This window comes from Aethina tumida, chromosome 1 (assembly GCF_024364675.1).
Source record: "Aethina tumida isolate Nest 87 chromosome 1, icAetTumi1.1, whole genome shotgun sequence".
In the NCBI taxonomy this organism is placed as follows: domain Eukaryota; kingdom Metazoa; phylum Arthropoda; class Insecta; order Coleoptera; family Nitidulidae; genus Aethina; species Aethina tumida.
The window spans coordinates 63,596,886-63,613,657 of record NC_065435.1 but is presented as its reverse complement, the minus strand read 5'-3'; the positions used below and the strand labels follow the sequence as shown (position 1 = coordinate 63,613,657).

The 16,772-nt window shown below is 28.2% G+C and overlaps 2 protein-coding genes across 2 annotated transcripts; both read left to right on the top strand.

Annotated features, from left to right (window-relative positions):
* Positions 1-93: 93 nt before the first annotated feature.
* Positions 94-5,079, top strand: LOC109595785 (protein bicaudal D). The gene is made up of 5 exons (XM_020011205.2): positions 94-433; positions 1,055-2,393; positions 2,450-2,677; positions 2,734-2,985; positions 3,060-5,079. Exons 1-5 carry the CDS (start codon positions 218-220, stop codon positions 3,305-3,307), a joined length of 2,283 nt encoding a protein of 760 aa, XP_019866764.1. The 5' UTR covers positions 94-217; the 3' UTR covers positions 3,308-5,079.
* A 2,315-nt stretch (positions 5,080-7,394) lies between these two features.
* LOC109595806 (derlin-1) lies at positions 7,395-8,573 on the top strand. Its single transcript, XM_020011229.2, has 4 exons — positions 7,395-7,553; positions 7,638-7,905; positions 7,959-8,050; positions 8,103-8,573. Exons 2-4 carry the CDS (start codon positions 7,644-7,646, stop codon positions 8,490-8,492), a joined length of 744 nt encoding a protein of 247 aa, XP_019866788.1. The 5' UTR covers positions 7,395-7,553; positions 7,638-7,643; the 3' UTR covers positions 8,493-8,573.
* The last annotated feature ends 8,199 nt before the right edge of the window (positions 8,574-16,772 follow it).

The following is a 16,772-nucleotide window of genomic DNA, read 5'->3' as shown; positions in this document are numbered from 1 at the left end:
ATTCCGTAAACCGCCGCCCAGTTTGCCATCCGAACACCATCAGTATTGCCAACATTCAAGCGCGCACGTCTCTACGTCAGTGTGTCTGTCATTTTCGAATGACGTTTTCATGTTGTTTTGGCAGATGACATGTTTTGATAAAAGGGCTAAATGTAATTTATTGTTGAAACTTTATGTTTATTTAACGTGATCCACCAGTTTTTATACGATCGGCGACATGGCATCACAAGGGAACGCCGCGAGTGACGTGGATATACTCAAAAATGAAATTGAACGACTCAACAGAGAACTGGACCAGGCCAGCAGCGAAAAGATACAATCCGCACAGTACGGTCTGGTTCTTCTCGAGGAGAAAAAGGAATTAGAACTAAAATGCTTTGAACTGGAGACCCTTTATGAAAATGCCAAACATGAACTCAACATTACACAAGAGGTACCTTATGGAATAATTTTAATAATATTTTATGTGCATGATTTCATTTAATTAAAATTCTCGTATACAAAATTGCAAAGTTTGCATAGTTTGCTTAGATTTTAATAAATATTAATGATTGTGTTAATTAGTCATTGTTACAGTATGAGTAGAGAATCATAAATTTATAATGGGCAATTTAAATTATGTTATGGTTTATATGAATTTATAAATAGCTTCAAATTCCATTATAAATACACTTTTCTAAATAATATGCATGTAAAAATATTATATTATACACATTAAATTATGTAAATTAAATTTTGATATGGCCAGATGTTCATTTTACATTTGTTTCCACAAAAATTGTGTTGTAATTACAGAGGAATTTTTTAATTATGCTATTATTTACACTTAGCACTTACTACTAATAAGTTATAAAATTTAAATTTTATTTTTTACAGTTTTGCACTTTATTATTGCAGTATATTTTAATGGCTTATTACTATTTTTAGACAAAAAATGTCAAAAACAATCATCACATTTTAATGCTAACACAAAACAATTAAAATTTATTAATCACAAATTATATATTATTTAATTTACGTCCACCTTCAAATTTATGATGATTGATCTTTGTAGGCCCTTACAAAATTTCAATCTAGTCACAAGGTAACTACAAAAACTGGGATAGAAACAGAAGAAACACTTCTATCCGAATCGGCAGCTAGAGAAAATTCTTTAAACTATCAAATAATTGATTTGGAAGGTGAAGTGAAACAGCTACGTCATGAACTTGAAAGAGTTACAGCTGAACGCGATCGAATGCTGCAAGAAAACTCTGACATGGGTAAAGACAAAGAAGACAGAGGGATGGAATGCAAAAAGTTACGGGCGGAGTTACGGGAGATTAAATTCAGGGAAAATAGACTGATCACCGACTACTCGGAACTGGAAGAGGAAAACATCAGTTTACAGAAACAAGTTTCAGTACTGAAGAGTAGCCAGGTGGAATTTGAAAGTTTGAAACATGAAATCAGAAGACTGCACGAAGAGATGGACCTTTTAAATATTCAAGTTGATGAGCTCACCAATTTGAAGAAGATCGCCGAGAAACACATGGAAGAAGCGCTGGAGTCGCTCCAAAGCGAAAGGGAAGCAAAATATGCCCTTAAAAAGGAACTGGACCAACAAATTAACCGCGAATCTTTTTACAACATTAACAATCTAGCTTATAGCATCCATACCGGAATAGCGGACGATGCGAATCTGGGCAGCGATTGCGATGACGATCTTCCAGGCCTGAAACGTATCGAAGACAGTCTGAGCAAGGCGGCCGAGCTTTCGTCTCCCGACGATAAGCACGTCGATCTCTTCTCGGAGGTTCACCTTAATGAGTTGAAAAAATTGGAGAAGCAGCTGGAACTGTTGGAGAAGGAGAAGTCCACGCTGACGCAGAACCTTAGGGACAACCAGAACCTGGTCGAGAAAAGTCAAGGGGAATTACAGGTGTTCCTGGCGAGACTTACTCAACTGGCAGCTCATGTAGATTCATTGCATCATTTATCGCAGACCACTAACAAAAATCTGGCGAAACCGGCCACGGAATCAGCTAAAATTGTCGATCAATATCAACAGTGGTTTAAGATGTCCTGCAAGGAAATCGATCAGCTCAAGCAGGACATTAAGGAGCTGGAAAAATTGACGAACATTTCCGACGCTACTTTGCAACTGCGTAATGAGATAACAAATCTGAAAAACAAGCTTTTGGATGCGGAACAGAAGAGCATGGACTTAGATGGTGATTTGAAGCTGCTAAGGGCATTTGCAAGCGATGCTGGTACTTCCTTGGATGAAACCCAGAATAATCTCCAAACAGTTACAGAGGAATTGGCACAGCTGTATCACCTGGTGTGCACAGTCAATGGCCAGACACCTAGCAGGGTTGTGCTTGACCATGAAAAGGAGGGAATGACCCCTAGTAAGTAACATTTATTCTTAATGGTGAATTATATAATAATAATTAAACATTTTTAGTCACAGAAACTGCTCCTCCAATCAATGAAATGAATAAGATTGAAACTCTTAGAAACAGATTGAAGAGTGATATTCCTCTACATGATTTGGAATCTCTTAATGACACAGCAGTTATGGCAAGAAATGTTTGCACAGTTGTTGATCAAGTTAAGCATCTCAGGACTGCCATTGAAAACACTATCGAACTGTCTAAGCTTAAGAGCGAAAAAACAGATAGATCATATGAATGTAAGTATCAAATTGCTTTGCGCCAATGTAACCTTATCCAACGTTTGTTTTCTTAGCTAATCGTGACGACAATGCTGATAACGAACTTGCTGAATTGCAAGTGATCAAACTGAAGAGCCTTTTGTCCACTAAGCGGGAGCAAATAGCAACACTTAGAACCGTCCTCAAATCGAACAAAAACACTGCTGAAGTAGCTCTGACCAATCTGAAAGGCAAATACGAAAGCGAGAAGGCCATCGTATCGGAGACGATGATGAAACTCCGCAATGAGTTGAGACTGCTCAAAGAAGACGCAGCTACATTCTCCAGTAAGTATTTACACCACAATTTTCCTCTTATTATCTTTCTGTAACATTCGTCATCAATCATAATTTGACTCCAGGTTTGCGAGCGATGTTTGCCGCACGCTGCGAAGAATACGTGACCCAAGTGGATGAGCTGCAACAGCAGCTCAACGCTGCGGAGGAAGAGAAGAAGACGTTGAACCAGTTGCTGCGGCTGGCCGTCCAGCAAAAGCTGTCGTTGACGCAGCGGCTCGAGGACCTCGAGATCGATCGCGATATCAGGAATGCTCGCCGACCGAACAATCGCAATCAGCGACCTGGCCGGTCAGGCCGCGAGGTATTCTAGCCTAGGTCGAGGCCCGTTGTTTACGCCATCGCATTCATCACGACCTTTTTCAAACTGTAGCCTAAACAACGCGGGAAATTTCGGTGGAAGGGGAGGACGAACCGCAGGTCGGTCCGGTGACCATTTTGACTAGGTTCGATTTTAGTTCTATCTACTTTGATTAGGACCAAACGGGTTTGTGATTTTTAAAATTCTTTTTCTTTTAGGTTTTTCTTTGCTATGAAAAATTCGTTCCTATATAGTTTTTTCTAAACTCAGTATTTTGATTCAAAATTTTTTTTAATAGTTTATTACTAATAGACTTCAATATATAGTTTATATTGCAAACATTTTAAAGTCTTTCAGATTTATATTGAAATTCAATTAATATTTTATTTTAAATTTATTTTATATTTTAAACATATTACTCACTATTTACACTTATTTATTTATATATTTATTGTATATTGAACATCTTTTAAATGTTTAATATAATATTCGTATTTCTTCCTGTGTTACACAAAGAAATTGCTAATCAAAGTGTCTAGCTAGAAAAGTTTATCTTATATTATTTTAATTGACTTGTTTTTATTATTGTTACACTATTATTTTTTATATTTATTTGCTCACTCTATGTGCAATTTTCGTTAACATGGTCACTCGAAAAGATAAAGGCTTCCAATTATTTAATAATATATTTTAGCACATGCTTTTTTTACTAATAATTGTTAAAATTATTTTATAATTGTAGAAGACATAGCTAATACGTAGACGTAGCTCTTAGTGATATTTATTTTATATTGTAGTTTTTATAAAAAAATTGTGTTAATCTGTTGATTGTTAATTAAATAACAGCGTCATCGGTTCAGGTGGAATTGTTATTCTGTTATCGTCATTGGAGTCACTGCTGAAAAGTAAATTTTATACTTTGTTTATCATAAGTTATGGCCAAAGTGCGATTTACTTAAATCAAATATAGTATTATTTATAAATGTTACTTATATCTGATTAATTTTTTATGTATGTATAATTTTATATTTATTTCTATTATGAATTATTCGACTTTATTGATTTTATTGAAACAAAACTTGTTTTGTTACAATAACATACATATGTATGAGATGTTTTTTAACTTTATTATTTATTCTATTACCCAGTAATTCTCAAATTTAATAATGAGGGTATATAGATAATTATATAAAATACATAACATTAGGTATGTTATTTAACTGTGGTACTAATGTAATTGTTAAAAAAATAAGAATAACCTATTCTAGATTAAGAGATATCAGTTTTATTTTAAATATCTCGTGTAGTTTTAACCATTGTTTTTTAAAAGTTTTAAATTTATATTTGTCCAAAGCAGTGCTCATATTTTGCTCCTATGAATTCGAACAAGTTTTCAACTTGTTTGTTGGGCACATGTGGTTTAAATAAATCATTAAATTACAAAATGAAACTGATATTCATATTTGTGATCAATATCATATTCGTCTTTTTTCCGTTGGTTCGAAGTCCATACACATTGACATTTGGTGATTATTTGTCCTATTTCCGAGCCTATGGACCACGGAAATGCCCGTCCCTATATTATAATAAATCCATATTCTTTGAAAATGCGCATTTAATTTTATATTGACCATCAAAACAATATCATTGCAGTGTCTATTCTGCGCTCATTGTAAGAAAAGTTTAACATTGTTATAATCAATTTCTTCATCATATTTGCATAAATGTGGTTAATGTTACTTAATTGTACCTAATATTTTTAATAAAATTATTACTTTAAATAATTCGTGCTTATTTTTACCACCTGTATTACCTGAAAATACTTCACTGTAATTCACTAATTTGGGGTGATACCCACTGTCATTCTTGGGAATTTCTTTTAACCAGGATAATTAAGGAATATCGGATACCTTTTTTATATTTTATTATTTAGTTTATACAAACTATTGCTGAAAAATACTAAAATAAGAGTTCCAAAGTTATGGGCCTTATAGTAGTGTCCTAAAAATACTCCAGTCACAGTTATATTAAAACGGACATTGTGAAGTACGTCGCTAATTTTTTTTATTTATTTTTGCCCGTTTTTAGATTGTTATTTGTTATCAAAAATACTAAAACACAACATTTAAAAAATCGGTTACGCTTATCCTTAACTGTTGCAGAGAAGAATAAAACAAAAAAAAAATAAGATGAAAATCGGTTAATATTTGAGTTTATTGAAGCGACCAGTTTGGAAAAAGTCATTTAGTTTTCAGTACAATTTTCTCAATTTAAAATTATGAATCTTTTAAATTGTATTATTTATCCTGAGCTGTATGATGGTTCTTCTTCTATATTTCCAGTGGTGTCCTTTATATTTTTTATTTAACACTGGATCGTACTTTTCTCAATTCACGACTGGCTTGAAACCTAAGCACATTAAAACATTTATAATTATATAATTATTTATATGTTGTATTTAAAAGTAATATTTTTGTTTGTGAAGCACTAGTACACCGCTTGTGGTCTAAGTCTTCACCTTTTTCAAATTAAAATGTATTACATATTTTAAAACCTACAGAATAAATAAACTTTAATGCAAAATATATATTGACAAAAAGACGTTGCAGTCAATTTTCGAAATTTTATCTCAAAATTTTATACACATATTTTTGAAGGGTATAAACCTTAAATTAAAACAATAAATTAACCCGTCACGGCAGCTTTTCCTCTTAAAAATACTTTGAATTTATTTTGACAATATTAAATTTATTAAATTGAATAGAAATGTAAATATCAAGATTATTGTATGGAAATAAAATCACATTTAAATTGAACACATTTAAAAACTATTTGAACCATTTGAAAATTTGAGGGATGATATTCAAACAAATTTGACATATTTGGGTTCTAGATTTAATTTAGATTATTTTAGATGGATTACCAATGTTATTAGTAAATTTATTTATCCTTTTTATAAAATTACTTATTGGGGATTCTTGTATTTTAAATATTTTTGTAAAAACACTAAGAGTATACATAAATATTTCAGAAGTAAAGCTTTGATCATAAATAAGCAAACTGATTGTGTTTTTCTAATACATACTAGTATAAAAAATGATTGCATTAGTTTAAAATATGTTTATTTAGTGGTAACAAGTAATGTTTCAAGTTTTACAAAAACAATTTTAAAGTTGATGAAATGTTTTTTTAATTAAATGTTACATGTACAAATAACTCAGAACTTTGCCGAACAATAGGGTAAATAAACTTAAAAAAAATAAGAATATGTTTATTTCCTTCAAAAATACATGTTAACCCAAAAATTCTTTTCCGGTGACCATTAGGTCATAAGACTTAGAACACGTGTTGCCAAAAATATGGTTATTATTTTACCTTTTATAGATTTGAGAGTAAGCCCTTTCTGATTTTCTCATTTTGTCCATTGAGTCGCAATTAGAGAAAATATTTGTTCAATATTTACATTGTGTGCCATAATAATAAAAAATAATTCATTTAGCGGTTTCGAAAAAATTTCAGTGGAGTACATTGTTGAAAACAAAATGAGCTGGTAAATCATGTTGTGCTTCCATAGAAAAAATTTTAGTAATGAACCCTATAAATGAGGAACTGATATTGAGATGTGAAGTCGTGACCATTAAAACATTTACGACAGACTAAGGTTTTTAGAACACTTTTTAAAATTCCAGATGGACTAAGAAGTATTAGGTATATTTTGTATCTTTTAACTAAAAATATTCAAAGTATATTAAGAGTATACGTGAAGTTCACGTAACGCAATAATTTTCCAATTAGAGTTAATACGAATGTACTTTTTTTAACAATAATTTAAAATAATTAACATGGCAGTTGTACACAACGTCATTTAGTAACGCTGCAGAAACGTTACACTCTCAACGTTACAAAGTAACCTATTTACAATGTTAATGCAACTTTATCTTCGCAACATTGCAAAGTTAACATATATGCAACGTTGTGCAACCATCCTGTCCATGGTTAGCTAAAAGGGTGTGTTGAATCATGCTGGTTGACCATTACGTTGCCATAGAAAAATCCAGGCAACCACATTTACACGATGACATCATAAAAATGTGTATTTTGTCAAGTGTCATTTAATTGTCACAATATAGCCGACGAACAGAATTTGTACACGTAAAGCAGTAACTATGATTTGTTAATTTTTTTTTACAGAATAATGAGATCTAGACTGCAAAAACATTGATGACATACATTTTCTTTTAGCTATACATTATTTTGCGTGAGTATTTAATTGAAAATAACCTTACTTTTTTAACAGTTATCAACTATGATAAATTATTATAGCTATGTTATTATTTTATAGTTTATCATGTCGGATTTAGGACGTTGGCTTCAAACAGTGCCATTATTTACCAGATACTGGTTTTGCCTTACAATAGGTCTAAGTCTTGCTGGCAGATTTAATATTCTAAACCCATACAATCTCATATTGACATATAGCAGTATTGAGAAGTTTCAAATATGGAGACTGATCACATCTATCCTATACTATCCAATAACACCACAAACGGGATTCCATTTTCTCACAAATTTGTATTTTTTGTACAACTATTCGAAACGACTTGAAGAAGGTAAGGTCTCTTCAAAATTAATGTTTTTGCAATCACTTATAAACATTTTTTAGGCACTTTTGGTGGAAAACCAGCAGATTATCTATTTATGCTCATATTCAATTTAATATGCTGTGATCTGTTTGGATTGTTCATGAACATAACTGTAGGTAATACACTTAAGTAAATGAAGCATATCTAAACATTTACTTTTTTAGGTTTTAATGGATGTAATGGTAATGTCAGTGTTGCATGTATGGTGCCAGTTAAATAAAGAAACTATTGTCACATTCTGGTTTGGAAGCAGATTCAAGGCAGTATATTTACCCTGGGTTTTGCTTGGATTTAATGTGGTCATAAGTGGCGGTGGTGCCATGGAATTGATTGGAATTGTTGTGGGACATTTCTACTATTTTCTAATGTTCAAATATCCTCAGGAATTGGGAGGACCAGTGCTATTACAAACGCCTTTATTCTTAAAGAATTGGTTCCCTGATGAAACTGGTGGTGTGCACACGTTTGGAAGTCCACCAGAGAGACCTGGTTTTCCACCAAGGGGGCCTCATGGAAGAGATTGGGGAAGAGGCCACGTTTTGGGTGGCAATTAAGTAATAGTTTACGTCTAATTCTACTAGATAACTTGTTTACTTTGTTTTTAAAAATAACTAATAAAATAAAAAAAAACATTGCATTAGTGTTATTATTATAAAAAATTAAAGCTAAGTAAAATCAAAGATTGTTTCCTTTATTTAAGCTTAATTAAATTGTCATTATACTTGAACTAAATTATTAACTAAACTCTTTGGCTAGGTTATGTATTGGACAGTTTCATGTCAAATTATTTACTTGGATAAGAATTTGATTAAGCACTGCAATGCAAAAGCTTTAAAAGGAAATCAAAAACCAAAATCATTGATATTTTTACAAGACACGGAGCAACAAATTAACATTTTGATGTACTATTTTTCGTCTCTTGTATACTTCACCACATATCCGCAATATGTTGCACTATCTTTGTTGGAGGCGAGAGCAGTCACCGGATGTTGCCTGTAAATGAGGTCTGGCTATCCACGATAATAGCAATTCATAGCGTCGTCGACCTTATACATTTTAAAATACCTAGATTTTAAAGAATTTTTTCAAACATTTCCTTAAAAAGTTGTTGGTGGGGCACTTAATTTGACACCTTTGGATGCTGCCGGAATGTAATGATCGAGAATTTCATGACTACCTTGTACATCCAAATTTTTTTATATTTAATTTATTTGAAATCCTAGACGTTGATATCGATTGCCAAGTCTCTAATAACATGAATCTCAATATCATTTTATTATGATTTTAGAAAGACCGGAACTAACACTCAACAACTTTTAGATCGAAGACCCGATGAATGTGTTATAAAGATTGATCTGTTGTGAATCAATTTGTCAGTAGGTTTTAGTTCAAAAATTAATGTTTTTGAATCAATTGTTTTGGTGTATCGAATAAAATTGAATAAAATAAAAACATTAAACTTATTTTGTTTCATTAAATAAAAAAACACGCAATTTATATTTAATTCTAACTTATTAGGCTAATAATATATTATCCCAAAATTAACAGAAAAAAATTAAGGTGAGTATAACTGGTGGCTGTAAAAATTAAATTATATACAAATTTCCAACTAATTTTTTACCTACGAATCGTATTTTATTAAATCGATTTTAATATTTTAATAAAGAAACCAATTAAAACTATTTATTATATTAAATTTTTGGAAATATGAGATTATTCTCATAAAATCTTCAAAAATATAAGTATAAAAAAAGAAAACGAATAAAAACTATAATATATATTTCTCATAAGAAATACAATTATTCTTAGTAGACATTTTATAAGTACATTAAGTATTTAAATAAACTAGACAATTAAATTATATTCCAAAAGACACACCTGCATACTTTTTAAACGACTTGATATTTTCTTTATCTATGATATATTAGCGACAGTTAATCTGTCTTTTTAGTCTGATTAAAACATTAAATTCACAATAATACGTTTTATTACAACAAAGGTACTTTAACCCTCGACATCTAAAGCTAACTGCTTCCTTATTTCTTAAAAGCTGTCCCGTTTATACTTTCGATGATCAAATGAAAACAAATCCCAGATTTGTTTTAAAAACAAAATAGTCTAAGTAGATCCGAGCCCGTCGCATCGGCCCATCGGTAAAGATTATGACGTAAGCTATCATATATTATATCATTATTTAAAACAATCAGTCTTCATCACATTTATTACATATGTAATATTAAATAATATCTGATAACTTCCATTTCCTTAATTTTCTTCTGCATTGAATTCTGGTTTCCAATTTTTCATATTACCTAAACAAATCTCTGTTAGATTTTTCAACATGTTTTAAAGTTTCAGTGGTAATCTCTTCAGCTGAAATAAAATATCTACGTTACTACAAATACAACGAATATTTATTAATATGTAAAGTAAAATTTTATTACCTCTAAATCGTTTTATTATATTTATATTTAATTAACAATTAGTATGTACTAATTTTCATGATTGTTGAATTCAATGAAAAACTTGTTTTTGTTTAAATTGAAAATAACATCCTTCTAATTCAACTAAAATATAGAATAAAATGTCAAAAATATCTGAGAATATCTTTGTTAAAAACTCTTTAAGAGTGTATAATTGAGTGGTATTAATTGTAAATTAACATATCTAAATCACTCACTGATATTCTCAAGTAATTTTGTTACCTTATTCCATGTACTGGTTACTCAGAAAAAATAGATGTAGAAGAATAATAAGATTTTCAACTCTGGTTCAAATAATATCAAATATTACTTCATGAAAATTAGTATGTACTAATTTTCATGATTGTTGAATTCAATGAAAAACTTGTTTTTGTTTAAATTGAAAATAACATCCTTCTAATTCAACTAAAATATAGAATAAAATGTCAAAAATATCTGAGAATATCTCTGTTAAAATCTCTTTAAGAGTGTATAATTGAGTGGTATTAATTGTAAATTAACATATCTAAATCACTCACTGATATTCTCAAGTAATTTTGTTACCTTATTCCATGTACTGGTTACACAGAAAAAATAGATGTAGAAGAATAATAAGATTTTCAACTCTGGTTCAAATAATATCAAATATTACTTCATGAAAATTAGTAAGTACTAATTTTCATGATTGTTGAATTCAATGAAAAACTTGTTTTTGTTTAAAATGAAAATAACATCCTTCTAATTCAACTAAACTATAGAATAAAATGTCAAAAATATCTGAGAATATCTCTGTTAAGATCTCTTTAAGAGTGTATAATTGAGTGGTATTAATTGTAAATTAACATATCTAAATCACTGATATTCTCAAGTAATTTTTGTTACCTTATTCCATGTACTGGTTACACAGAGAAAATAAATTTAGAAGAATAATGAGATTTTCAACTCTGGTTCAAATATTATCAAATATTACTTTATGAAAATTAGTATGTACTAATTTTCATGATTGTTGAATTCAATGAAAAACTTGTTTTTGTTTAAATTGAAAATAACATCCTTCTAATTCAACTAAACCATAGAATAAAATGTCAAAAATATCTGAGAATATCTCTGTTAAAATCTCTTTAAGAGTGTATAATTGAGTGGTATTAATTGTAAATTAACATATCTAAATCACTCACTGATATTCTCAAGTAATTTTGTTACCTTATTCCATGTACTGGTTACACAGAAAAAATAGATGTAGAAGAATAATAAGATTTTCAAGTCTGGTTCAAATAATATCAAATATTACTTCATGAAAATTAGTATGTACTAATTTTCATGATTGTTGAATTCAATGAAAAACTTGTTTTTGTTTAAATTGAAAATAACATCCTTCTAATTCAACTAAAATATAGAATAAAATGTCAAAAATATCTGAGAATATCTTTGTTAAAAACTCTTTAAGAGTGTATAATTGAGTGGTATTAATTGTAAATTAACATATCTAAATCACTCACTGATATTCTCAAGTAATTTTGTTACCTTATTCCATGTACTGGTTACAGAGAAAAAATAGATGTAGAAGAATAATGAGATTTTCAACTCTGGTTCAAATATTATCAAATATTACTTTATGAAAATTAGTATGTACTAATTTTCATGATTGTTGAATTCAATGAAAAACTTGTTTTTGTTTAAATTGAAAATATCATCCTTCTAATTCAACTAAAATATAGAATAAAATGTCAAAAATATCTGAGAATATCTTTGTTAAAAACTCTTTAAGAGTGTATAATTGAGTGGTATTAATTGTAAATTAACATATCTAAATCACTCACTGATATTCTCAAGTGATTTTGTTACCTTATTCCATGTACTGGTTACAGAGAAAAAATAGATGTAGAAGAATAATAAGATTTTCAACTCTGGTTCAAATAATATCAAATATTACTTCATGAAAATTAGTATGTACTAATTTTCATGATTGTTGAATTCAATGAAAAACTTGTTTTTGTTTAAATTGAAAATAACATCCTTCTAATTCAACTAAACCATAGAATAAAATGTCAAAAATATCTGAGAATATCTCTGTTAAAATCTCTTTAAGAGTGTATAATTGAGTGGCATTAATTGTAAATTAACATATCTAAATCACTGATATTCTCAAGTAATTTTTGTTACCTTATTCCATGTACTGGTTACACAGAGAAAATAAATTTAGAAGAATAATGAGATTTTCAACTCTGGTTCAAATATTATCAAATATTACTTTATGAAAATTAGTATGTACTAATTTTCATGATTGTTGAATTCAATGAAAAACTTGTTTTTGCTTAAATTGAAAATAACATCCTTCTAATTCAACTAAACCATAGAATAAAATGTCAAAAATATCTGAGAATATCTCTGTTAAAATCTCTTTAAGAGTGTATAATTGAGTGGTATTAATTGTAAATTAACATATCTAAATCACTCACTGATATTCTCAAGTAATTTTGTTACCTTATTCCATGTAGTGGTTAAACAGAAAAAATAGATGTAGAAGAATAATAAGATTTTCAAGTCTGGTTCAAATAATATCAAATATTACTTCATGAAAATTAGTATGTACTAATTTTCATGATTGTTGAATTCAATGAAAAACTTGTTTTTGTTTAAATTGAAAATAACATCCTTCTAATTCAACTAAACCATAGAATAAAATGTCAAAAATATCTGAGAATATCTTTGTTAAAAACTCTTTAAGAGTGTATAATTGAGTGGTATTAATTGTAAATTAACATATCTAAATCACTGATATTCTCAAGTAATTTTTGTTACCTTATTCCATGTACTGGTTACACAGAGAAAATAAATTTAGAAGAATAATGAGATTTTCAACTCTGGTTCAAATATTATCAAATATTACTTTATGAAAATTAGTATGTACTAATTTTCATGATTGTTGAATTCAATGAAAAACTTGTTTTTGTTTAAATTGAAAATAACATCCTTCTAATTCAACTAAACCATAGAATAAAATGTCAAAAATATCTGAGAATATCTCTGTTAAAATCTCTTTAAGAGTGTATAATTGAGTGGTATTAATTGTAAATTAACATATCTAAATCACTCACTGATATTCTCAAGTAATTTTGTTACCTTATTCCATGTACTGGTTACACAGAAAAAATAGATGTAGAAGAATAATAAGATTTTCAACTCTGGTTCAAATAATATCAAATATTACTTCATGAAAATTAGTATGTACTAATTTTCATGATTGTTGAATTCAATGAAAAACTTGTTTTTGTTTAAATTGAAAATAACATCCTTCTAATTCAACTAAAATATAGAATAAAATGTCAAAAATATCTGAGAATATCTCTGTTAAAATCTCTTTAAGAGTGTATAATTGAGTGGTATTAATTGTAAATTAACATATCTAAATCACTCACTGATATTCTCAAGTAATTTTTGTTACCTTATTCCATGTACTGGTTACACAGAAAAAATAAATTTAGAAGAATAATGAGATTTTCAACTCTGGTTCAAATATTATCAAATATTATCAAATATTACTTTATGAAAATTAGTATGTACTAATTTTCAAGATTGTTGAATTCAATGAAAACTTGTTTTTGTATAAATTGAAAATACTATCCTTCTAATTCAACTAAACTATAGAATAAAATGTCAAAAATATCTGAGAAAATCTCTGCTAAAATCTCTTTAAGAGTGTATAATTGAATGGTATTAATTGTAAATTAACATATCTAAATCACTCATTGATATTCTCAAGTAATTTTTGTTACCTTATTCCATATACTGGTTACACAGAAAAAATAAATTTAGAAGAATAATGAGATTTTCAACTCTGGTTCAAATATTATCAAATATTATCAAATATTACTTTATGAAAATTAGTATGTACTAATTTTCATGATTGTTGAATTCAATGAAAAACTTGTTTTTGTTTAAATTGAAAATAACATCCTTCTAATTCAACTAAAATATAGAATAAAATGTCAAAAATATCTGAGAATATCTCTGTTAAAATCTCTTTAAGAGTGTATAATTGAGTGGTATTAATTGTAAATTAACATATCTAAATCACTCACTGATATTCTCAAGTAATTTTGTTACCTTATTCCATGTACTGGTTACACAGAAAAAATAGATGTAGAAGAATAATAAGATTTTCAACTCTGGTTCAAATAATATCAAATATTACTTCATGAAAATTAGTATGTACTAATTTTCATGATTGTTGAATTCAATGAAAAACTTGTTTTTGTTTAAAATGAAAATAACATCCTTCTAATTCAACTAAACTATAGAATAAAATGTCAAAAATATCTGAGAATATCTCTGTTAAGATCTCTTTAAGAGTGTATAATTGAGTGGTATTAATTGTAAATTAACATATCTAAATCACTGATATTCTCAAGTAATTTTTGTTACCTTATTCCATGTACTGGTTACACAGAGAAAATAAATTTAGAAGAATAATGAGATTTTCAACTCTGGTTCAAATATTATCAAATATTACTTTATGAAAATTAGTATGTACTAATTTTCATGATTGTTGAATTCAATGAAAAACTTGTTTTTGTTTAAATTGAAAATAACATCCTTCTAATTCAACTAAACCATAGAATAAAATGTCAAAAATATCTGAGAATATCTCTGTTAAAATCTCTTTAAGAGTGTATAATTGAGTGGTATTAATTGTAAATTAACATATCTAAATCACTCACTGATATTCTCAAGTAATTTTGTTACCTTATTCCATGTACTGGTTACACAGAAAAAATAGATGTAGAAGAATAATAAGATTTTCAAGTCTGGTTCAAATAATATCAAATATTACTTCATGAAAATTAGTATGTACTAATTTTCATGATTGTTGAATTCAATGAAAAACTTGTTTTTGTTTAAATTGAAAATAACATCCTTCTAATTCAACTAAAATATAGAATAAAATGTCAAAAATATCTGAGAATATCTTTGTTAAAAACTCTTTAAGAGTGTATAATTGAGTGGTATTAATTGTAAATTAACATATCTAAATCACTCACTGATATTCTCAAGTAATTTTGTTACCTTATTCCATGTACTGGTTACAGAGAAAAAATAGATGTAGAAGAATAATGAGATTTTCAACTCTGGTTCAAATATTATCAAATATTACTTTATGAAAATTAGTATGTACTAATTTTCATGATTGTTGAATTCAATGAAAAACTTGTTTTTGTTTAAATTGAAAATATCATCCTTCTAATTCAACTAAAATATAGAATAAAATGTCAAAAATATCTGAGAATATCTTTGTTAAAAACTCTTTAAGAGTGTATAATTGAGTGGTATTAATTGTAAATTAACATATCTAAATCACTCACTGATATTCTCAAGTGATTTTGTTACCTTATTCCATGTACTGGTTACAGAGAAAAAATAGATGTAGAAGAATAATAAGATTTTCAACTCTGGTTCAAATAATATCAAATATTACTTCATGAAAATTAGTATGTACTAATTTTCATGATTGTTGAATTCAATGAAAAACTTGTTTTTGTTTAAATTGAAAATAACATCCTTCTAATTCAACTAAACCATAGAATAAAATGTCAAAAATATCTGAGAATATCTCTGTTAAAATCTCTTTAAGAGTGTATAATTGAGTGGCATTAATTGTAAATTAACATATCTAAATCACTGATATTCTCAAGTAATTTTTGTTACCTTATTCCATGTACTGGTTACACAGAGAAAATAAATTTAGAAGAATAATGAGATTTTCAACTCTGGTTCAAATATTATCAAATATTACTTTATGAAAATTAGTATGTACTAATTTTCATGATTGTTGAATTCAATGAAAAACTTGTTTTTGCTTAAATTGAAAATAACATCCTTCTAATTCAACTAAACCATAGAATAAAATGTCAAAAATATCTGAGAATATCTCTGTTAAAATCTCTTTAAGAGTGTATAATTGAGTGGTATTAATTGTAAATTAACATATCTAAATCACTCACTGATATTCTCAAGTAATTTTGTTACCTTATTCCATGTAGTGGTTAAACAGAAAAAATAGATGTAGAAGAATAATAAGATTTTCAAGTCTGGTTCAAATAATATCAAATATTACTTCATGAAAATTAGTATGTACTAATTTTCATGATTGTTGAATTCAATGAAAAACTTGTTTTTGTTTAAATTGAAAATAACATCCTTCTAATTCAACTAAACCATAGAATAAAATGTCAAAAATATCTGAGAATATCTTTGTTAAAAACTCTTTAAGAGTGTATAATTGAGTGGTATTAATTGTAAATTAACATATCTAAATCACTGATATTCTCAAGTAATTTTTGTTACCTTATTCCATGTACTGGTTACACAGAG

Coding starts and splice junctions, on each gene's coding strand:
- LOC109595785 (XM_020011205.2), top strand. CDS start 218: ATGGCATCACAAGGGAACGCCGCGAGTGACGTGGATATACTCAAAAAT. Junction 434..1,054: donor AACTCAACATTACACAAGAG/GTACCTTATGGA, acceptor TGATCTTTGTAG/GCCCTTACAAAATTTCAATC. Junction 2,394..2,449: donor AAAGGAGGGAATGACCCCTA/GTAAGTAACATT, acceptor AAACATTTTTAG/TCACAGAAACTGCTCCTCCA.
- LOC109595806 (XM_020011229.2), top strand. CDS start 7,644: ATGTCGGATTTAGGACGTTGGCTTCAAACAGTGCCATTATTTACCAGA. Junction 7,906..7,958: donor TTCGAAACGACTTGAAGAAG/GTAAGGTCTCTT, acceptor AACATTTTTTAG/GCACTTTTGGTGGAAAACCA. Junction 8,051..8,102: donor GATTGTTCATGAACATAACT/GTAGGTAATACA, acceptor TTACTTTTTTAG/GTTTTAATGGATGTAATGGT.